The sequence below is a fragment of the Armigeres subalbatus genome, chromosome 2 (genome assembly GCF_024139115.2).
Source record: "Armigeres subalbatus isolate Guangzhou_Male chromosome 2, GZ_Asu_2, whole genome shotgun sequence".
NCBI lineage: Eukaryota > Metazoa > Arthropoda > Insecta > Diptera > Culicidae > Armigeres > Armigeres subalbatus.
Window position 1 is genome coordinate 417,208,316 of NC_085140.1, and position 24,828 is coordinate 417,233,143.

General features: G+C 37.5%; 1 protein-coding gene across 1 annotated transcript; it reads right to left on the reverse strand.

The window, feature by feature from the left end:
* Positions 1–1,959: 1,959 nt before the first annotated feature.
* On the reverse strand, positions 1,960–18,735 carry LOC134217703 (fez family zinc finger protein erm). Its single transcript, XM_062696513.1, has 2 exons — positions 17,908–18,735; positions 1,960–4,213 (listed from the first exon to the last, which is right to left on the reverse strand). The coding sequence occupies exons 1-2, from the start codon at positions 17,917–17,919 to the stop codon at positions 2,666–2,668; spliced, it is 1,560 nt and encodes a 519-aa protein (XP_062552497.1). The 5' UTR covers positions 17,920–18,735; the 3' UTR covers positions 1,960–2,665.
* Positions 18,736–24,828: the final 6,093 nt, after the last annotated feature.

The following is a 24,828-nucleotide window of genomic DNA, read 5'->3' on the forward strand; positions in this document are numbered from 1 at the left end:
AGATATAGATATATAGATATATAGATATAGACGAATCCAAGTAAAAATAAGAAGAAGACACACGACGGTGTTAACTTTGACGTATCGTACATTAATCAGATTTTAATTACAATTTGTTCAGAATTTATTATAAGCATTTTGAAATTATCTTCCTATGCCGTGCTGTAGGATCTGTCAAAGTTAACATCGTTGTGTGTCTTCTTCTTATTTTTATTCGAACTGCTCTAGTGCAAGAAATTTACGAGGAAAGCATTAAAATTTTCACGGAGAGTTCTTTGAAGTATCAAGTTTTATGGTAATCAATCGAATTCAATCAATCAATTCTACGAAATTTCCATGAAAAAATTTCTTGAATTACAACTTAAAACTTACTTAAAACTTTTTGAAATTTTCCTTGAAATTTCATCGGACTTATACAAATTTGAATAGGTCTGTAGCGTCACAGATTTTAAACAGCGACGCACCATTGCAAAAATGTCGACGTCGGTGACTCACACTTCTGGGAGGACTCGAATCCAACAGATTCCATAAGTTGACTTCGAGAATTCCAGTTTCTGCAGCTGTGGACAGAGGATTCAATTTGATTCTGTTTTAAACTAATTTTTGTTCTGTTGAATTTGTTTAGTTTGATTTCGCTTTATTCGAAATTTGATAACTATATTAGGGAAACTGTCTCAATCTTCATGTCTTCTTCTTATTGGCATTACATCCCCACACTGGGACAGAGCCGCCTCGCAGCTTAGTGTTCATTAAGCACTTCCACAGTTATTAACTGCGAGGTTTCTAAGCCAGGTTACCATTTTTGCATTCGTATATCATGAGGCTAGCACGATGATACTTTTATGCCCAGGGAAGTCGAGACAATTTCCAATCCGAAAATTGCCTAGACCGGCACCGGGAATCGAACCCAGCCACCCTCAGCTTGGTCTTGCTTTGTAGCCGCGTGTCTTACCGCACGGCTAAGGAGGGCCCAATCTTCATGTCACTAAACATATATTCATCTCATCGCGAAAAAAAAATACAGCACCAATTTTGACGCTTACTGGGCTCACTAAGTAAAAATAAGAAACGAATGAAATTGTTTTCCATTGCTTAGTTTTTGATGAAATGAATATTGGAGCCATGAGATGAATTCCAGTAGCAGTTCATCTACTTAACCCATGATTGATCTCCACATTATTTTGTAACGCACAGTACATATACATTTTTGTATAATTTGGAAAAATCTACGTAGACTTCGAGAGGGGGGAGGGTTTTTTTCTGAAAAGTCTACAAAAGTCTGCTAGTGGCGAGAGGAGTTTGAAAATTAGAACAATGAGTCTACGTGGTTTATATGGACAGCCCATAAGATAGAAGTACAAAGTAGGAAAGGAATGAGCCTGGAATTTAACCCACGATCTCCTGCTTATTAGGCAGAAGCGGTAGCCACTGAACCACCGAGCTTGTCTAAATCTTTCACATGTTGAATATATGCTCAAATTGAGTTTCAGACATAAGGAGTAATGGTAAAAGTGATTTTTGGGAAAAAAAAAATTGAATAGTTGCATTGTTGTTATACCATTCTATTTGAAACCCTGATGCTCTGAGAAAATTATTTTCAAATCAATCGATGATTGGGCGGTGCTAATCGTACTTGAAGATTGCACAGAAATGTGAGAAATATCGGAAATTTGCATTTTTAAGTTAACTAACGTTATTTACGTACAAAGCCAATAGTCTGACTAAACAACACTTTAGCCATATATTTTGGCTAAAAAATTCAATAATAGGTGATTCTTATTCAATTTTTTTGTAAGTTTAATCATTAAGGGTATCATTCTTTCGTCCGAAGGCTATATTCAGGCGGTATCCCGTAGGCTCAGATCTTTTTTTAAAGTTTATATATCATGAATTTATGCTACCTTGCTTCACTGGTGTTTTCAGAAGATGTCATCAATAAAATAATTTTCAAACCACAACTTTTTAATTTCGATTATAGTATATTTCTTATAAGGATGGAAACATTCTATTACACATATTTCTAGAATCCGTTTTAAAATGTTTAAAGTTTACAAATAAATTCGTCTTTAATCGTTTTTTCTAACCTTACTCCTAGCTTCTATATCTGTGATACAATTGATTTGTTTGCTGCATAAGTTGCATTAGAGTTGTGTCGACATGGTTTCACCGTTTTCGCCCAATTACCCTACTAATAATTACACATCTAGACGATGGAATAAGTTTAAACGATCACTGTCTGCGTGGGTTTGTCGCGATTTTTCCACATCCTTAGCATTTAATTCTTACTTTAACGTTGATCACTCACTCAAATCACTGGCTCAACTTTGAAAAAATGTTCTTCGTTGATTTGCATCTTTGCTCGAATTCCAGCCTCACCATTGAAAGCCTCTAATGTTATTACATTTACACATATTGCACTGTTTTCTCCCTAGTTGTAAATTTCTTCTCGTAGTGATAAATTTTCCGACGAAGGAAAACCGAGAGAAAAATTCACGGAAATGGTCCCCGGTTAGTTGATCAGAATGCTTTTGGTCAAGCTAGCGGTCAACTGGTGCGGCTGTTGCGACTGCGGTGACGCAGGTTGTTGGATCATTCCGGCTGGCGGCTGACCCGGCGGCGGCGGATGTAGATGACCACCGCCGAAGGTATGCTGGTAGTACTTCTGTCAGAAGACCTTTCCGATGAAGGGAGCATCCAGCCGAGCTGCGCGTGCATTCGGCATCAGGAACGGGCTAGTGTAGTCTCCGGATCGCAGCGCTGCCGCAGCTACCGCCGAGTGGTGTAGGTTGGACAGTGTGGAGAGCGGTGAGGCTGATAGGGCTGCCAGGGAACTGGTGGCCGAAGAGGAGGGTCCTCCTGGCCAGGCTGCTGAGTTGTGTGGGGAGTGGTCCGAAGCATGCTGTGAAGATTGTTGCTGTTGCTGATGGTGGTGGAGGTGGTGATGATGCTGGCGTTTCAAGCTGGAGCTGACGCTGACATCGTGCAACTTTCGCATGTGCTTCTTAAGGTCGAAGTTACGGCAGAAACCTTTGGCGCAGATTTTGCACGTGAAAGGTTTCTTATCGTTGTGGGTGTGCATATGAAAGGTTAGATTATAGATCTGATGAAATGCTTTGTTGCAAATGGTACATTTGTAGGCCTTGTCTCCGCTGTGTGTCAGCTTGTGGTTTTTATAGTTTCCCTTCTGATGGAAGCCCTTTCCACAGTATTCACAGACGTATGGTTTGTAACCGGCGTGAATACGAGTGTGGGTGTTCAGCGTTGAGGAGCGATTGAATGCTTTTCCGCAGGTTTGACATTTATGTGGTTTCTCCGCCGTGTGAATGATCTTGTGTCGGCACAGTGTCGATGCCTGACGGAAACCTTTGCCGCAGATTTTACAGATAAAAGGACGAGCACCAGTGTGGACTGGCATATGTCGGGTGAGGTTGTAATGAGCATTGAACACTTTGCCGCACTCAGGACAAGCAAATGTCTTCTGCTTAGCGAGGGCTGCAGCCGAGACTGCATTGGTCGAGTTCGTTGAATTGGTTGAATTGTTTAAATCACTGGATGACGCGGATGAGGACGTTGATGAGTTTAGATTAACTTTCTTGTGATGACTGAGAGTGTGCTGTGGTGGTGACATTGAAGAAGCCTCTAAGTTTCGCAGAGCATTTGCCGTCGGTGCATAGGCATGCAAAGCCGACGGGCCACTGCCACTGCTGGAACTGGCTACTGATGGTAAAGAAGATCCATTCAATAACGAAACCGGATGCTGGGCAAGTGCTGCGTACTGCGCAGCGGCGGCGGCACACATTAATTGACCCGGATAGTAAAGCAAAGGATATTGACTTAGTAGATCTTGGTGGCGGTTGACCACAAATTGATGCATGGAACTAGGTACGTATTTTTTGAAAGCTGATTCGTTTACACTCATTTGTTCGTAGCTGGGACTGGACCCAGCTGACGGTGGACTTTCTGGCGGCGCTGGCCGTTCTTTTCTTCGCGGTTCCGTATCTTCCTCTCGGTCTCCATCGTCGTCTCGGCCCATAATGTTGGCTATGGAGAACTTTAACGCTCCTCCGTTGGTCCGTTGCATTTTGATCGGCTTCTGGTCAACCGGCTCGACCGGATCGATATTGGTGTTGTTGTTCGCTGACTCCATGGTTGGGCTTTTGGATGTGATCGGCAATCCTGGTGGGCTACACGGCGGCTGCATACCACGTGGACTCTGTTGGCAGAAAAAGAGGAGAACGAAAAGGGAAGATGTGAGATTTTTGTTTTGCATATGGGGAAGCAGAAAAGCGGGGCAGGTCATTCGAGTGATTTTGAATTGAAACTAGGCGCCGCTGGGTGCCACCTTAATGATTGGAGAGCATTGAGAATCAATTGAGGCTATTCATATTAATAAGAGGACGAAGGGTTGCAATTCAAATGGAATGAAAAACTCGTACGGGATACGAGGGGATTATATTTCAACTTTTTTAAGCCTCGGCAATCAACAAACATATCTGGGAAATATTGTTGTTTGTTGGAATGTCACGTATCGCATAATTCTATTAAATGAAATGTTTGGGCAATATATAAAGGTTGAAAACAATTGACGCATGGCACACGCCTCTTTTTCTAATAATATTTAAGGGATTCCATTATTCATTGTTTAACAAATATTTTGTGGTAGGACAATTAAGTTCTTTGTTGTTTTGCAACATGCATTTCATAAAACCGGGGTCAATAAAATTAATTCATAATAACACAATGTCAAACGAAAATCCGTAATATGAAAACGGCGGAAACAATGAAGCGCTCACTAGAACATCTTCATCCTCTTTGATTAATGAGATGAGTGATTTGCTTCTGGGTGAAGTTGAACGAAGTTCATAATATGAAAATATTTAAGAAAGAATTAGATTGAAAGTATAGATTTGATAATTCCGTTAGGATGGCAGGAATGATTTTTTTTATAGAAGTGAGTTTTTTCCATCTGCCTTCTGCCTTTATTTAAAGAGGAAACTTAATACCACATAAAATACATTTTTATGAAGGTTAACAAACATGGTTTAATTGTTTTAGGATGTTTTAGGAATTGTCGTGCACACTCCATTTTCATTTCTGCAGCTCGGCAAAATCCGCACAGCCGTGTGCCCAGCAACATAAAAATCTGATATCCCTTAAAAAAATAAGGTTTGTTAGCTGGGTTTCGGCAAATTGTTTGCTAATTTTCAGCAATTTTGACAGATATCTCGGCAAAAATCATGTTTGCTAGGGCTCGGCTGTGCTCAAGGACAGTATACACTTAAAATAGATTTCACTGGACTTTGGTAAAGTACCCGGTAAAAATCGTTTACTCATTAATGGCAACTTTTTCCTTACTATCTCTTTCTGGCTTTCTTCCAAAAGGGGTAATTTTTTCAGCAGAGAGAAAAAGAAGGCAGAAAAGAACTACCCATTAATGAGTAAATGATTTTTAGCGGGTAGGATGATCTGTTAAACTGCTAAAGACATTCCTGTCTTAGCAGAAATAGTTTGCAGCAAGGTGTTAATTCGAGAATTTTTTGATACAGTCAGGGAAACTTCTTTTTTAAACGGCCGGAACCTAATAAAAATTTACAGTTAGCCATTTGGGAGGAGAAATAATGATCATAAACTATCTCACGGTGCATAATGTTTTTTTGTTGTCATTTTTGCGATCGGAAAATAAAAACACAAAAAATATTGATTCTAGATAGGGAAAATTACGGCTTTGGCAGGGTTTTGTTCTATTATTGTCAGAGGGGGTTTTGTTGACCAAATTTTATGAAATTCGGTCACAATATTCTTTGATATGCAAAGAATTTTTAGGCCAAATTTGAGCATAATTGGTTATAGAAAACCCCCTGACAATAATAGAACAAAATCTGCCAAAACCGTCATTTCAAACACAGTTTGATGATTAATCCCCAGAAGTTTCTAGATATTTAGGATATTCTGAAGAGTCTCGGCTCCATTAAGTGTTATACATGCTAGAGCCTGTTAAATAAACGCAACAGATAAAAAAAGATATTTTGGAGCGCATCTTTTAATAAAGACAGTTTGATGAAAAATCCCAAAACAATTAATGAATTTGGCGATTGCAGTTGTCGTCGTTGGTATGGAAGCGTAAATTGAATTTAGCATGTAGCGACTCAGTGATAGAATCGTGGCGATAGAATAGAACTAGTTGTCACCGTCGCGCGAAGAAATCGCCTAGGTTTTGGAGAGCCTTTATTTGTACAATGCCAGCCGAGTAGGACGAGTATTTAATATTGTCTGGCATTGCAGAACATCAATTTCCGAAATTGTTTTTCTTTGTTCTTCTTAAAGGAAATGTTACAACAAAAATTCATCCCCAAATAACCCGTACAGTTGTAAAAATTTGCGTTTAATTGCTTTCTTATCTAAAACGTTTTCATTAAGTTGATTTAATTGAATAACGAATATCCAGGAATCTCCATCAAATTTAATTGAAACAATCTTTGAATATTTTCTCGGAGAAATGGACTAGGGAAAAAGATGATTCAAATGCTTCTCAAGGTTTTCTGCTAAAAAAGATATATTGGATAAACTTTTTTTGAACGTACATTCATTTGAAACTCTTTCAACCTATTGATGACATCATGTCTATTCCAACCAGGTTTAACAACGGTACAAGAGTGGGTTTCAATTGTAAATCAAACTTAAATGCCTATTTTTCACAATGTCTCCAACGTGGACTATATTTAAAAACTTATTTTCATTATTTCATTATTTACAGAGTTTATTTTCATGTGTACAGCATCTGAAAGAAATGTGCCTTAAGATACAAGGATATGACTCGAGCTGACGACCCCAGTACACAGACGGGTGTAAAAGTAAACTCACTCCACAATATTCTGTAATCAAACTTTAAGTTCATTTTCACGAAAGGAACAACTAATTGTAATCTTTCTTGAATTCCACATTTTATAGGGAAGCTTCAAAGTTACCATGAAAATTTTAACAACACTTTTTTCAATATCTGCCAATATCAATATCTGTTAAGAGCCACGACTTCATACAGTTAACGGCGTAAGCCGTCTAGCTGCATTCACATACCTTCAACTGTGATCCTCTTCAACAAAACATTTCTCGCGCATAGGATCATAAGGACGTAACTACATTGAACGCATGAGACTGAATCGACTGTCAGACGCGGTGTTTTTGGTACTCACTTTCTGGGTGGTATACCCCAATTCACTTGCTCTTTTCGGACGAATTGCTCGAGCGTAGTCAGTGCTAATTATCGGTAATTCACTTTTCCAAACAAAAACCTACAATTAATGGAAACGATATAAGCATGAGCATGAGCATGATTGACCGCCCACGGTTGCTACTCCGTTATTGCCAGGTCAGCTGTAATTACACAGAGAACCAACAGATGAAGTTTGGGACTAACATCATCTTCAATGTGTAAGAACTGGTGACCCAAAAATAAGCAATACCAGCGCCGGCCGTGTCCGAATGCAGGTCAATTGAGGAAAAGGTAGGAAATTGTTGACGTGATACTCGCTTTGATAGAAGCCGACGAGTCATCTGCACTTCCACGAGAAATCACTGGGATGTTGGATATATGGGGTAGGTATTGAGACAGGGTTCGTTTTGGTAAACGGTATGCCGTGTATAGCGTGTAGTTTGATCAATTCAAAACATAATCGAACGAACATTAATTATTTTAATTACCGTCCGCACTAAGCAGAACAAAATTGTCGATGACCAGCCGATCTCTCTGCTAACCGCACAAAGCAGAACAACATTTTCGATGACAGGCCGATCGTTCTGCTTACTGACGCGAACTGAACCTTCACTTTCTAATTAATGCACTCACCCGCACAAAGCAGAACAACATTTCGATGATCGGTCGATCGTTCTGCTAACCGCACAAAGCAGAACAAATTTTGTGATGACCGGCCGATCGTTCTGCCCACTAAATAAATCACGACTGTATGTGACCTATGAATGCTGAACATTTGTCATTCAAGCAACAAGCAAACATGATCCATTTTCACTCAATTCCGACAGAAAAGTTGATACTCCTAAATACTTAAACGTCTCTGAGGCATGTTTTCAAGTACAGCATTGTTATTAATAAAATCTATTCACATATCGACCGCACAAGCAGATCAAAAGCTTCTGATTCTCGCGAACAATCTGCATATATGATCTATTTTTTACCAACCTAATAAGTACTAACATTTTTTCAACCACTCTTCAAAGAATTATCTATGTCTAAAATGCATTTTCTACTAACAAAATGGAAAGCGAGGAAGATAGTTGACAAAAGTGATAGTCAAAATAGAAGCAAAGGCCAGAATAAATATATATTGTGATCTAGGGCTGAATCTGTTATAACTGTTACTGTGAGCACTCAAAACTAGAAGGGGGAAAATGAGCTTAGAGCAAAGAATGGAGTGCTTTTGCTAGTGGAAATAGTGTGCAACGCGATTCATAACTCTATCAATCAATAATGACAAGAACGAAGACGCTATTTATGATGGTATAGTAGTGAATGTAAATTTGGAAACTATTAGCTCTCGAAGGTTGGACACATAATTGTTAATATCGTTTTAAATTTACATTGGAGAGGTCTTGAGAGAAGTCGACCGATTATTGTGCCCGTGCTAATTTTTGTTGAAGTTATGATTCTCGCGAGAGTTAGAGAGAGATACACAAACGACATCAAATATGGGTAATTTCAGGTGAACAAATAGTAATTTGTTGAAAGAACTCAATATTAAACACATTTTGAACAACTTAATTTAATTTTGTGCTGATTAGGGTAAAATGACCAATAGTATTTGGACCCTACACTACTAAAGATCCACACATATTTAATGGCGAGGATCCATAGATTTTACTTACACGCACAAAATTATTCTCCGTGCAAACTACTTATAAAATCAATATCTAAATAAATTTTAGGTGTGGACCCGAATGAGCAATTATTTTTATTTATGTGTGGGTCCATGCCGATTATTTTAGGGTGGAGCTATTGCAAAAATTTATAAAGGCGACAGATATACTATATATAGATTTTTTTTCGCAGTGAACACTCATATTTGCATTATTACAGCATAATATAAACATTTTTGTATGAAATTTCATAGGGAGAACCTGCCAAAGGGGAAGTGCAAAATTCCACTACTAGGGCGTCCACTACTTGTTATTTTACCTTTCCGTGTTAGACGAGAGTGAAGTTTTTTTTTTTTAATTAACGCGCTGTTGTCGTAGAGAAACGGGAAGCACTTATGTCAATGACATTGACATACATCATAAATATACATCTTTGCACCTAGCCCGTATTTAGTAAAATAAGTTTTGTACAAGCAAACATGGAACGGACTCACCATATTTGAAACTATCCAATCCTCCAGATTCCATCGTTTGTATCTGACTTTTGGTCCAACAGCGATTCTCCAAAATCATCTTGAAAACTGACGAATTATTTTTATTTATTCAGACTAAGGCCGAAGTGGCCTGTGCGGTATGTAAGAGTCTTCTCCATTCGGCTCGGTCCATGGCTACACGTCGCCAACCACGCAGTCTACGGAGGGTCCGCAAGTCATCTTCCACCTGATCGATCCACCTTGCCCGCTGCGCACCTCGCCTTCTTGTGCCCGTCGGATCGTTGTCGAGAACCATTTTCACCGGGTTACTGTCCGACATTCTGGCTACGTGCCCGGCCCATCGCAGTCGTCCGATTTTCGCGGTGTGAACGATGGATGGTTCTCCCAACAGCTGATGCAATTCGTGGTTCATTCGCCTCCTCCACGTACCGTCCGCCATCTGCACCCCACCATAGATGGTACGCAGCACTTTCCTTTCGAAAACTCCAAGTGCGCGTTGGTCCTCCACGAGCATCGTCCAGGTCTCGTGTCCGTAGAGGACTACCGGTCTAATTAGCGTTTTGTAGATTGTCAGTTTGGTACGGCGGCGAACTCTATTCGATCGGAGCGTCTTGCGGAGTCCAAAGTACGTACGATTTCCAGCCACTATGCGTCTCCGAATTTCTCTGCTGGTGTCATTTTCGGCAGTCACCAGTGAGCCCAAGTACACAAATTCTTCTACCACCTCGATTTCGTCACCACCAATGCAAACTCGCGGTGGGTGGCTCACACTGTCTTCTCTTGAACCTCTGCCTATCATGTACTTCGTCTTCGACGTGTTGATGATAAGTCCGATCCGCTTAGCTTCCCTCTTCAGTCTGATGTAGGCTTCCTCCATCTTCTCAAAGTTACGTGCCATAATATCTATGTCGTCGGCGAAACCAAATAGCTGGACGGACTTATTGAAAATTGTACCACTCGTGTTAATCCCTGCTCTTCGTATTACCCCTTCCAAAGCGATGTTGAATAGCAAACACGAAAGACCATCACCTTGCCGTAACCCTCTGCGGGTTTCGAAGGGACTCGAGAATGCCCCTGAAACTCGAACTACGCACATCACCCGATCCATCGTCGCTTTGATCAATCGTGTCAGTTTATCCGGAAAACTGACGAAACTCAAATATATTACGTGGATAACTGTCCGGAAATCTTGAATCGTTTCTTGAATTTAGTTTTCTGTAGAAATATACATAAAGTGCGACATATAAGTAAGTATAGAATTGAAACTCTATTCTATATCTACTTAACAAAACATTTCTAGCTATGATAATCAAGATTATGGTTTTCTCAAATTGCATTTGGCCGAAAATTGAAATCATAAACGGCTCTGCAAAACTTATTTGATTCTAATTGCTGAATCAAGAATTAGGCCCTTTATCATAGCTTATCGGTAACAGTTGCATCACAGATTCCTTTACTGCCGCGTCCATATACAGATGTGCTCGACTTGCGGTTAACGGCAGTTTATAGATAGATTGTTTAGTCCACTCTTCATCAATGTTGGCCATAAAACAACGACTGTGAATGGACCATGCCTTTCCACATTTCTCTATGGTAAATTCAAAAATAATAATAATTCAAAGAGCACAAATTAAAGAGAATAATTAATTGAATGAGGGAAATAATTTAAAGAAATCAAACGATTTTGAGCACTTGAAAATGGCAGAAAAATAGCAAATTAAAATAAAACAAAAAAAACTTCTCTGTTAGCTTCCACAAAAATCAGGACAAAAAAAAAAAAAAAAAAAAAAATTAAAAAAAAAATCTTTCCAAACAAAAATCTACAATTAATGGAAACGATATAATAACAAAAACTAACATTTCTTGACAATTTTGTGTCCAACATTTCTTTCCATTTCAGGTTATAAGATAACAAAACTTGGTGATAATGTTGCTTTGTGCATGCAAAACAAAATTCCTTGAAATATTCATCAAACCTGGTATCATCAGCGTTGTGCTTAATTAATAATCCACCTAGGACTTCACAACCGTGAATCGCATATTTGTCCCATATGAATAGGAAACCCAGAAAAGATGGGACAAATATGCGATTCACGGCAGTTCAGTAGAAGAGTCTTCAATATCAAATGGCTAATGTCGTTTTCGGTTTTAAACCTGGGTCAGGTCCGACCCCGACTCTGAATAACCGAACGAAAAACGAATCGGGATCGAGTCAGTATGATGGTATTAGTGAGAACTTAATCCCTATCATCTGTTTTGTTTTCAATTCGCACTTTTATCAGCTGGCAGAAACAGACATATTTTAAATACTGAATTTTGTTATTAGTGTTCTTTTTTTCTTGTTTTATGAATTATGGGGGAAATCAGACGTTTCTTCTGTTAATTGTTTAATGACTAAAATGACTATTAATCCATCAATAAATTAATATGATTAGGAGCTTGTGATGAATGACGACGGCAATGTGGATTGCCGTGAAATTTATGCCAATCCGTGTTTCCCGATAAACTATTATGCTGATTTTATATGGCTTTTTGGATAACAGTGATTGTGTTACAGTAGATTTGAATTATCAATTATGTCATTGAAATGGAACAGAACAAAAAAATATGAAAGCAATTGAGATTTGGGGCCTTTTATTTTAAAACAAATAATCAGATCGCACAAGAGTTGAACAGCATTCTATTTTGCTTTTTGTATTTTTTTTTTGTTGCTATTTTTCCCCCAAGAGGGGACTCTTTGGGATAAATTGTGATTTCGTCAGAACTGCAAAAACCAAATATACAAGAGAGGCAAATCATTTTTCACTACATAATCTAAACAGGAGATTCAACATAATAAATATCAATGAGATAAAATATGTCTTTGTCGGTTTTTTAATGAATTACAAGTAAAAATCCTTCTTCCACTCAAAAATTAAATTCGTATAAAAACTGTTCCTAAATAAACATTTGAATATATTTATGAATAATCATTTATAAATAAATAAAATAAATTTGTTCATGTCAATATAGTTGCCAAAGCCTTATAAATGGTTAATGTCAGGGTTAATACATTATGTTTATGTTCTTCAAATCCGTAACCTTGAACAAATTATGCACAGAACTGCAATAATGAATAAAATAATGGTATGAACATTTTGGTATAAATAACTTCATAGCGGCAGATACTCTGGTACGATATTTCCCCATTGATAGAGCAATTATACCTGAAGTATATGTTCGAATACACAATGTAATAGTGAATAAATAGCAGCTACCTTCTCGTCACTGCATTTTATAAATCACATTTCGTTATTTATCGACAAAATTTTCAACCCTCATTTTGTTTATAGTGGAGCTACCATCTGCGAAAAATATGTCGATATCGGAATGCGATTCACCATCAGAGAAGCTTGAAGACAGCACAAAATTAAAATACACAGGATTTTGTTTTTACACGATTTTTTTTCGCTCGTGTTTTTGATCGTGTGACTTCAATTTACCACCAAACTCTTCGCAACATGTTTCAAAAAATCCAGGATAAATCAAAGAAAAATCACATGATATGCGTTATGCATTAAACATTTAGGATGAGGGCAAAATTGAAAAAATATAAATCGTGTAAAAACAAAATCCAGTGTAATCCATTTTTGCGTGGAAAACAGCAACAAAATTGATAAATTTAACAAATGAAACAAACAAAATCAAATACCCATCCGTGTCTTTTACGTTTTCATTTTCCTTTAGCGTAAACATAAACACCAGTTTGACAGTTTGTGTTCGAATGTATTGGTGAACCTAGGTTGGATCTCGATAAATCGGCAGAGCGAACCTCATTCATTTTGGGTCGGATCTGGTGCGGATCGCGATCCAACCTGAACGAATAACCGAACGTTTTGACAGCAGTTAGAGCGGATCCGGTGCAGAACTAGGTTCGACCCAGCAATAACCGAAAACGACATAAGTTTTCGACTAAATTTCGACTAAATAGAACATTGTTGTTTATATACTAACTGTGTTTGTGTTTGAAAAAAAAAACATAGAAATGCATTCAGTGTCGAGAAATTTTCACCATTTTCAGCAAAATCAGTCTAAAAAATAAAATATTTTTTTTCAAGACTTGTGTTATTTATTCATATACACCCGATTCTGTTTTTACACGGATTTTTTTTACACGGCCGTGTAAAAAAAATCCCACACAAAATTTTTGCAAAACTCGTCGAGAAATCATAAAACTATTTTTACATGGATTTTCAAATTTTGAACTGAAAACTATTTTTACACGGAACGCATCCCCCGTGTAAAAAAAGAATCGGGTGTAAATATTTTTGTAGTTGGAATTCAAACTAAAGAGAAAACCAACTTATAAATACCTACATAAATGTTTTGAAAACCAAAATAAAAAATATTCTTATTTATTGACAAGCGAAACAACTTGTGCGAAAGATAAGCTTGGCAGAATAATAAACTTTTACTTTCGTTTGTTATTCGCGTTTATCATTTCATGTTTTACTCATTCAACGCATTGATTTAAATGGCCATGTATGGTTCTGAAGTGAAACTAATTAATTCTATGCTGCATTATTGAAATATTTGCAATTTTTCACTTACCCAATTAATAAACAAAATCACTTCAATCAAGTTAAAAAAAACCTACCCCACCGTACCTTATTTTTTTTTTATACGCACGATCTTACGAGCGCAAAACAGATGGACATTATCGTACCTAATATGTACAAATAAGGTGGATCCCGATACTGCCGTAATCTGAAAAGGTGACGTATACGCCATTTTCCAAAAATGGTGTTAACGAGTAGTATTCGTCGAGCTCTTCAACAGAAAAATAGAATACATGCATGTTGTAAATTGGCGCATACGTCACTTTTTCAGATTACGGTAGGATAGAAACCAGTTCCAAAACTAGTCTTCGGGTACACAAATCTGCAAAAGCAAACGACAGGCAAAAACAAAAAAAAAATAACATTATTGCCTCGCTGCATCATGAAACAATTTTCATTTATTAAATTACCGTCAAAAATACGAGATGAGAACTAAGACGGCCATTATGGCACCCATTATTGGAATCCATCGTAATTGTCTTTTTGACAAGAACGAATACCATTTTGATTCACACGTACGAACATTTTGCATTACGAGGGTCTTTCTGGCACATGAATTAGAATAGATATTTTAATAGATCAATTGTTTCCTTCGTGCAGCGAAAGAATAAAACTTTCAAAGCGCTTGATAATCATACTTTATTGTATGTAACTACATCCGATTCTGTTTTTACACGGATTTTTTTTACACAGCCTTGGAAAAAAAACCCATACTAAATTTTTTGCAAAGTTGCTCCATTTTGCATTATTCGTCTAGAAATCATAAAACTTTTTTTACATGTTTTCCGAAATTTGAACTGAAAACATTTTTTTTACACGGAACGCATCCCCCGTGTAAAAAAAAGAATCGGGTGTATCAATACTGAATGATCTTATTTTGTCAAACTTTGTCCCAAATTCCGAATACGCATAGCAAAAATTGCTTCAATTTTCGAAAACATTGATTCAAGTTCTGAACATGCACTTTCAATCATTTTTGGAATACCGTTAAACGGAGTGACTTGGAACACTTTTCAAGTTTCTATCTCAATAATTCTGAATTAAAAGGATTTATTCATTTCACTTTACTTACTTTTAATGTGTTCTAATATTAGTGATTAGATGTATAATCAGACATATAACAATAATAAAATTATGAAAATAATATCAAAATGATGGGTGTTACAAGCCACCCCTACTGCGGGGTGACTTGCAACACTTCATCGAATTCAATCATAACATGTTTTAGAACAACTTAATCATAGTGATTTTTCATCCTGGGTCATTCTTCACCACTGGCAATGCAGGGGCCTTACTTGAGGGATCCCCCTCCCCATATTCCGATTTTTATTACGATTTCAACGGTTCGATTGATATTTTTAGGTCATCGGTTTGAAAGTGCTTTATGTGGGTTTAAGAATGGTGTGCACCATCACCATTCCCTGGATAGCTGTTTTTAAAACGGGTTTCCTTTCTTTCCCCTCCATCCAAATTACCAAATTATGGTAAGATCATTATTTTGAAAAGGTATTTCCGCAGCAAGCAGTAAATCATCCACAAGTGTTGGATCTTCTTGGAGATTCAACACTGTTTGACCACCGTAAGTCTTAGTTTTACTGTTTTCTGTATTGGGATAATTTAAAATTTTTGTTAGGGACAAACAATTTGTTTTTTAACATCTACCGCTGCCTTCATCAAAGTTTTCTTTGCAAAATTAGCATACATGCGACTTCCTGCAGGTTTCTTGTAGTTTCGCGGCATGATAATGGAATTCTGTAACATAAAATCAATGCTAGTTTGAAAAAAAATGTTTAAAAACTGTATCAGCAGTTTTTGAAAAATAAAGTATCGTGTAACAGCTGTTGCACAGAAACAATTTTCAAAAAAAGTTGATATTTCAAAAACAAACAATTTTATTATTTTATAGTTTTTGCGAAATAACATACCTAATTAGGTACTGTAACTGGAGAGGGGATCGATTTTGGTGAAATTATTTTCAACTTGCTACACGAACTTACGATTTTCGACGTTCAACTTTCAATTAACGAAACAGTTTCATAAAATAATACAAAAAACAACAGTGAGTTATATTTTCACCTCAATACCAACTAGACACAGCAAATACAATGTAAACTAGGGATGCGTGATGACATAGGTCGATGTTTGGGTATATTTTCATTGTAAAAAAAACAAAAACTTGTGGAAAACCCAAGTGTTGCAAGTCACCCCGTTTGACGGTACTTAAAAATGCATAATTTCAACGGTATTTCAACTTTGTGCAATTATAATGTCTCTGATCTGTAAGCCTGTTGAAAAAAAGTTGTTTTTTTATACCATAATAACAAAATATTTCAGATTAATCTCCATGTTATGATTGTTCGAAACATGAAACTGTTTGGCTTTTGAGTCAAAACGATACTTTCCAACTAATTTTCTAATTTCATACAAGATCTATTAATTACGAAACGCAAAAATTGGACATTTTCAACCCCCCTCCCCCCTATGTCACACTTTTTGTCTGAAACATCTGAAAATTTTGTATGGATCGTCACACTTCGCTCAACACCACCTCTTCCTTCTAAGCGTTACGTAATTTGTGGACGCTCCCCTACATGTCAAATCCGAGCTCTTTTACAGATTTTCCAAAAAATGTTTAAAAGAAATATGGAGAGATATCTAGTCAATTACAGTCAATATTACATGAGTCGACAGAGAAGGAACATAGAAAACATTGAAAGCTATTTAAAAGGACTGTCACATAAACGTAGATAATATTTTACAATATGGCATAATTTGCTTTTGTAATAAATAAATAAATTTGTTATAATGAACAGATAAAATTACCTTGTATTGATAATATTTTCATCGCATATAATTAAAATTTCCTTAAAAATCCATGATGAATAACCGGTAGTCGGTGCTTCGTTGCGTAATGAGCTAATTGAGTTGGTTCTACGCAGTTTTTACGTATTTTCACTGGTTTCTGAACTTTATGTAAAAACCGACTCCAGTTTTATTGATTTCAGATTGCTGTTTCTGAATCAGCTCATTCACACAGATAGAAAAACTTCCACATAATTATAGCACATACCATCAAGCTATAAAACTGATACAAATATATGAAAAAGAATTAAGTCTTTCTTGTCTGTATCTATGTCATGTAATATGTTAAGGAAAATAAAATTATCGCATATTAGTTATGAACAAAATTATTTGAAAGTGAATCATATCTTCTGCTTACAAATCATCGAGTTGGCAGCTTCGAAATTGTTTAGAATTTAATTTTTGTAGTAATTGGCACATTTTTTATTTCAAAGGCTGTATCATATAAAATCGAAAAATGATTACTGCTAAATTGATTCCATTCGGAAGCGAAAGGACTCAACTTCCTTGATAAATTAAAAAACAACAAGTAGTACAACAACAAGTCAGTAACATGTAAAAACAGTTCAAAATAATATTTCACGCTAATTAAAACATTCATAGTTAGACCAACGTAATCATTATTCTTTCTTATCAATTTATTAAGTTATGTTGGATTATTCAAAAGCATTTTGAGAAGAATTCTAGAATAGAAAATGTTCAACGTTTATTTCCTATTAAAATAATGGGAATATTTTGGAAAGGTTCTATATTGGATTCGGACAAAAAGAGCTTAGCGCTGAAAAAGTAAATAGAATCATGGAAGGTGTCCTACATAACAATACTGAGCAAGATTATTCTCAATTGCATTAATACTATAATATTGGCTAAAAAATAGCAGACCCAAAAAAAGAATATTGTGTACAAGAGATAAGATCCTCCACACGATAACATAATAGAACCTACCGAGTACATCAGATGCTCTGTTTTTTTTATGTTATTCGTTGTTAATTGAAATAGAACATCATCTTTCATTTTTATTGCTAGCTCAAAATAATTTTCTTCCACAAACAATTCAAACAAATCACGCAATCAAAGATACTTACGAAATAAACCATGTTGCCCTGTCGGTGGCCCGCTGGCGATGGCGTTGATCAAGTGCTGCCTCTCGAGCAACTTCGGGTGCGATCCTTTTATCGGTGCTGCTAGATTAGAATCGACTGCAGCTAGCCCCACACGAGACTGCTCGGGCTTTAATTGAAACTCACAACACCAAATAGCACTTAAATTAAAAGTTTCCTTCTTCTGCCGGAGTCATCCGCCGGTATTTAGTTCGCACATGTACACCGTTTGTTCATATATACGGGGCAGAAGCACACTCAACAAACTCAACACCACTCGTCTCTGGTTCAAGATGTTCTCCGGAAGGTGCCAAATGCGGGTGGCGAAACTCCGGTTTGGGGAAATTAATTCAATTGATTACAAGATTTCAAGAGGCTGGTAGGGTTTTCACACTCTGAACTGTGATGCCTTTATCCACTTCGCTCCAACACTCTGTGTTATCCAGTGCGTGCGCTGTGTATTTCATGTAGAGATGGGTAGATATATTTGTCAGACCACTTAAGAGCAGTCTTGCAGCTCAGGATCCACACACAACAGAAAAGCACTCAACTAAAACACGCTGCTATTTTCATCGTCCAAGCACAAGTTCACTGTTCCGTATCCGTGATGTGAGGCGCGGACAAATGGCTACCGAGAATGCAACCGGTTCGACAGCTGAAACTGGTCTGAGCAAACAACAATCCCGCTGATAGTGCTCCAGTAAATCTCGGTCAGTCCTTTCGTTATCCACAGGATATCGATGAGGCGAAATGCAAATCCTCTATGGTCTGTTACGCGAGAGCGAACGAGAGCGCACGATCCTCGCTGTTCGATGTTTTTTGAGCTTTTGAACGGTGACTGCTAGAGCCCTCAGATCGTAACCTTCTCCTGCTATGCTTCCTTCAATAACCACTTTCGCACACATACGAACAAAGCCTGCAAGCTGTACCGAATTTGCGCATAATCATAGCACATACAGCACACACTGAGAAAGGCGCAAAGGAAGCAACGATGGCAGCAACAGCAGCGCTGGAAAAAGGCACCGAGCATAAAAAGGGAAAAACATCCCTCTGCTTGCTCACCCTGCGCTCTGAGGATTTCCCTTCCCGACGACACGGCGGCGGCGTTCGCTTCGAGCGCGCAATCCTTCGAGCCATTCATCCTGCCAACCGACAATGAGCAACGAGCCGGAAAAAGGACACAGTCATACATAGCGTTAATGCTATGTACAAACATCTTCTCTCAGCAGCACCCCTCCCTATCTGTTGGTCGCCTTTCTTTCCGCGTATTCTCCGGATGAAATTGGAAGCATGTACCTATCTATCGGAACCGAACCTACATATAGGCGTAGAGATGGCTCAGAACAACGCTGACGATGCCTGGTCAGGCCATGCTCCGGCCTGTCAGTGGTTTCCAGCCAATCTTATGTAGCGGGTCGTTGGTTGGTTTTATCAGACTGAGGATAACTATTCGTAATAAATTATTAAGAAATCGCATGTACATTTTTATTTCGATTTTAAGATCGGCTATGCAGTTTTGAATGATTGAAACAACATGTATATTTATCCGACGATTTCACACCGTATTATTCCCATGATGAAGACACCGTCCTCGTGTCGAAACGTCATGTAATCACTAAATCACTAAAAATCTAAATATTTATAAATAAAATGTTGTTGGAGAAAAATATCTCTTAATTAAGCTCTCTAAGCAAAGCTCCGAATTTAACGTTGATGTCATCCAAAATGTTGTATTTTTGAATTCAATGTGTAAGAACTGGTGACCCAAAAGTAAACAATACCGGCGCCGACCGTGTCCGAATGCAGGTCAATTAAGAAATAGGTAGGAAACTGTTGACGTGACACTCGTTTTTATAGAAGCCGACGAGTCATCTGCACTTCCACGAGTGTGGCAAGGTTTGTTTTGGTAAACTTTTGAAATTTCCATTAGAGAAAAAAAACATAGTGTGCTGTGAATGAAGAAGGTCGCAAAATTTCGTTGTCCCGTCACAATTTTCTAATTCGTTTAGAATTCCTTCCAAAGATGGAAAATGCATTGCTTTTTTTCAAGTCTTCGAACAACATGAAGTGCTCTAGGACTGAAGATGGCTGTTGGAGTTTCTCTGTGGGCATTTTCAAGCTGGTGTATACGGGAGGAGCATTATTTCTAGCGCTGTGGTTTCCAGTTCATCTGGAAAATAATGCGGATCAAGAAAGAAACATGGTGGACATCGAAGAGCTAAATTTCATCATGATGAAACAAATTAATCACGATAGTGCAACGCCCTGAAGATAATCGCCACTCCGAGCAAAGCTGGGGTGCGGATTTCAACACACTCTATTCTGGCAACTGGCAGAGGGAATCTCAGAAGTAATGGTTATTGTAGGTCCAGTCTTAGTCTCGTAAGTACATCATTTCCTTCAATATAATCATCATATTCTTTTATTCACCATATTGATTCTATTTTGTCCATGTATTACGGTCGATTCTCCATGAGTCGATGTTCTGATCCTTCATACCGACCACATTCATGAAAGCAAATCCTACCACACAAAAACATTTTCTGGGTTATCGAGTCAGCACTTTTTAACAGCTCATGTGTAACTTTTACCTGGATTGTTCGCGTGCATTTTCAGTTCAAAATATTTAAAAATGATTTAAAATGTCATGCATTAAATTCGGTACACTGGATGCAACTATTTCATAACTAAACCGATTCCCGAGGCCAAGTAGTTATAGGGTAAATCACTACTTGGGCCTATGGTTACGATTTCCGGCTCACTGCACATAAAACTTATGATTTATACTATTTGGAAGCCGTAGGTTTACGAATGATAATTTTTTTAAAGTCTCACATTTATTTCGCACAATATTTAATATTTTTAACCATTTATTTCACTCCTAATTGAGCCAATTATAGAAAATAAAAATGTAGATATCTTCGTTTTTCGTTGTAACACCACTGAGCCGGAGTGAATCATTCTATTTTTACAAAACGGTATCTTAAAATAAACACATACCTGAAAATCGTCACAGTGAGCGATACAATTATTGCTTAAAGCTGTTAACCACCACACAATAATGCTAAACTCACGCACTTCAAACTTTCCTATTTGTTCGTTTCACTAGAACTTATAAAAACGTATTAGAATACCTTTGAAAATCCTCGAACCGAACAAAAAATCCCCTCAGCCCGTGCTGCCAAAAGGCCAGGAATCTTTTCTAGTATGTATAAAATAATCCTTCATCGTTAAGAGGAGGACTGTTTTATACGTTGACGCTATCATGTTATTTATAATTCTTTCGATTTCAAAAAGTGAAAAGTATTATTTTTGGATGTTTGAAAGGAATTTGGATGAGTGAATATATCTTCTCATCCAGATAAAGACTATTATGAATAATACCATTTGGCATCACGTTGTCGTGGAACGTACATATTTTTGTTTACGTCGCATTTTCTACCGTCTCTAGAGTGAATGAGAGATTTATATGTTGAGAGATTGAGTAAAAATCGCTTATGCTGGGAATCGAATTGATGTATGCTGGAAACGCAATTGCAGTGACTGAAATACGTGATACACCTCATAAGTTTAAATAAAAGTTTTTTCAAACGATGTTATGCAAGGATACCCCTTTTTAGCAGAATTGAACCCCATTACAGTGTTTCCATTTTCCATATGCCTGTAATGTTACACCGGACACACTTAAGAAAACAAATCCTGCCATACATAAACATATATCTGGGTTACCACAATAGCCTTTTCATTATTATTAAACTATATCTAAAAAATAGACTCGTTAATTTATCAATTAATATAATTATTTATCAATATCTTTTGGCATAGTGAAAAAGTTAATTGTCTTGATCGGGTTTGCTTCTGCTACGACAATAGAGGCTTGTTTGCAGCCGTTTGATCATTTATTCATCCACTTAGAACTCATTTGTTGATCAAAATCATTATCATATCAGGGGAAGGGAATTTAATTTCTTTTTGCTCTTTTTCGTTTCAGAGAGCGAGCAAAGGCGCTTAAGCCTAGGCTATTAGCCAGGGCAAGGCTAATACCTTCGCCCCATCCGAGGAAAATCATCGGCAAGGATAATGGAGTGACATAAATTTCTTAGCAAAGTCACTCCCAACGTATTTCCACAAATTTTCTATCATTTGCTTATAATGATACTCCTAAACCACATACCCTACCCACCATCCAATTCCTTGACATCTATGAGGGCGTCGGTGAGTCGCTGGCCTCTCGTTAAGTAGATGTCATATCATCATTTCCTTCCTTTTCCTTGTAACGGAGAAGATGGGCGTGGCCGGCAATGATAGCTTTCATGTTTTATCATTTTGGACCCTCAATTGGATTTCCATTGAATCCCAAATGGAAATCCATAAGCAATTGGGGTAAGAAAGGTAAAGAATATACATGACAACTATCAGTATGCAATCTACGAAATACTCCGTTACAACGCAACGCAACGCAACGCAACGCAACGCAACTTTTGAAATTTCCATTAGACATAGGGTAGTGAGCTAATTCCCGTCGTAGTATGTACTGCATAGTTTTCAAATCCAATTTAAACGCTAACCCAACTACTGACTCTAATAAATTTATATGTAACATGTATTTTAGAGTTCCTAGTTCTCATTGCGTAGTATTAGCGCAATGAACAAATCTCGGGTACTTATTCAAAAGGACGTATGTGATTTTGTAAACAAAGATTCAAACGTCGATTTGTCCGATCTGATAACCCTCCCACGCAAACCATCACCATAGACAGATAGGGGGAGGCTTCGGCTACCTGTTGGTGGTGTTGATTTGCGTGAGTGTGCCATCAGATTGGACAAATCGACGTTTGAATCTTTGTTTACAAAATCAAATACGTCCCTTTGAATAAGTACCCGAGAAATAATGGTTTATTAGGAATCGGTAATCCAAAACACCCTTCATTTTTTTTTCAATTTTGTCTTCTGAAAATCTGTTCACGTCCATGATAGTTTTCATTCGTCCAAACCAATATTCGGTGGATTGCTGTCAAATGAATCTTTTGGTATTGGTGTGCGATTTCAACAAGTACACCAAACTAGTTTTTTATGCGGTGCATATGCACCGTGTAAAAACAAAATGACATAAATTTATTTAATATTGGCCTGTTCTGAATATGTTTTGTATCCATTGTGAAAAACAGAATAGAATATGTGAATGTACGATGTTCTTGGTTATCCAAGAAATCTCTGAAGTGAAGGCCTTTAGATCTACACGCGTAACCAATGATCTACAGGCCTGTTTTGAATATGTAATATGCCCATTGTGGTACATATGATCGAATATGCTTATGGAAGATGTTCGCGGTTATCCAAGAACCCCCTGAAGTTAAGGCCTCCAGATCTACACGCGTAACCAATGATCTACAGGCCTGTTTTTAATATGTAATATGCTCATTGTGGTACATTTTATAGAATATGCGTAGGGAAGATGTTCGCGGTTATCCAATGAATATGTAATATGCCCATTGTGGTACATATGATCGAATATGCTTATGGAAGATGTTCGCGGTCATCCAAGAAACCCCTGAAGTGAAGGCCTCCAGATCTACTCGCGTAACAAATAATCTACATGCCTGTTTTGAATATGTAATACGCCCATTGTAGCGTAATTGTAAAGTAAATTGATCTTTGGTTGCGCGTGTAGATCATAGGCCTTACTCCAGGAATTTCTTGGATAACCAAGTGCATACACACTTAAATCATTTCACAGATTTCGGTGAATTTTGCTTCAATTCACCGAAATCTCAACAGCAGATTTGTTCGGTAATTATTTCACCAAATTTTCTGTGATTTTTCTTTTGTTCAACTGTCAAAACCACAGAAAATCTGTAAAATTATTCACCGAACAGTTCTGCTGTTGAGATTTCGGTGAAATTTCACAGAAATCTGCGATTTATTTTAAGTGTGTATGTTGTGAACGCATTCCATTATTTGTACTACAGAGTGCATGTACCATTTTTCAATTAAGTAAATTGATCTTTGGTTACGCGTGTAGATCGGAAGGCCTTACTCCAGGAATTTCTTGGATAACCAAAAGCATATGTTGTAAGCGCATTCCATTCTTTGTACCACAGAGAGCATGCACCATTTTTCAATTGAGTAAATTGATCTTTGATTACGCGTGTAGATCGAAAGGCCTTACTCCAGGAATTTCTTGGATAACCAAGAGCATATGTTGTGAATGCATTCCATTATTTATACTACAGAGAGCATGTACCATTTTTAAATTGACTAAATTGATCTTTGGCTACGCGTGTAGACCGGAAGGCTTTACTCCAGGAATTTCTTGGATAACCAAGAGCATATGTTGTGAACGTATTGCATTCTTTGTACTACAGAGAGCATGTACCATTTTTCAATTGAATAAATTAATCTTTGGTTACGCGTGTAGATCAGAAGGCCTTATTCCAGGAATTTATTGGATAGCCAAGAGCATATGTTGTAAACGCATTCCATTCTTTGTACTACAGAGAGCATGTACCATTTTTCAATTGAGTAAATTTATCTTTGGTTACGCGTGTAGATCGGAAGGCCTTACTCCAGGAATTTCTTGGATAACCAAGAGCATATGTTGTGAACGCATTCCATTCTTTGTACTACAGAGAGCATGTACCATTTTTCAATTGAGTAAATTGATCTTTGGTTACACGTGTAGATCGGAAGGCCTTTCTCCAGGAATTTCTTGGATATCCAAGAGCATATGTTGTGAACGCATTCCATTCTTTGTACTACAGAGAGCATGTACCAGATTGAAATAGGCCAAATTGATTTTTGGTTACGCGTGTAGATCGGGAGGCCTTACTCCAGGAATTGCTTGGATAACCAAGAGCATATGTTGTGAACGCATTTCATTCTTTGTACCACAGAGAGCATGCACCA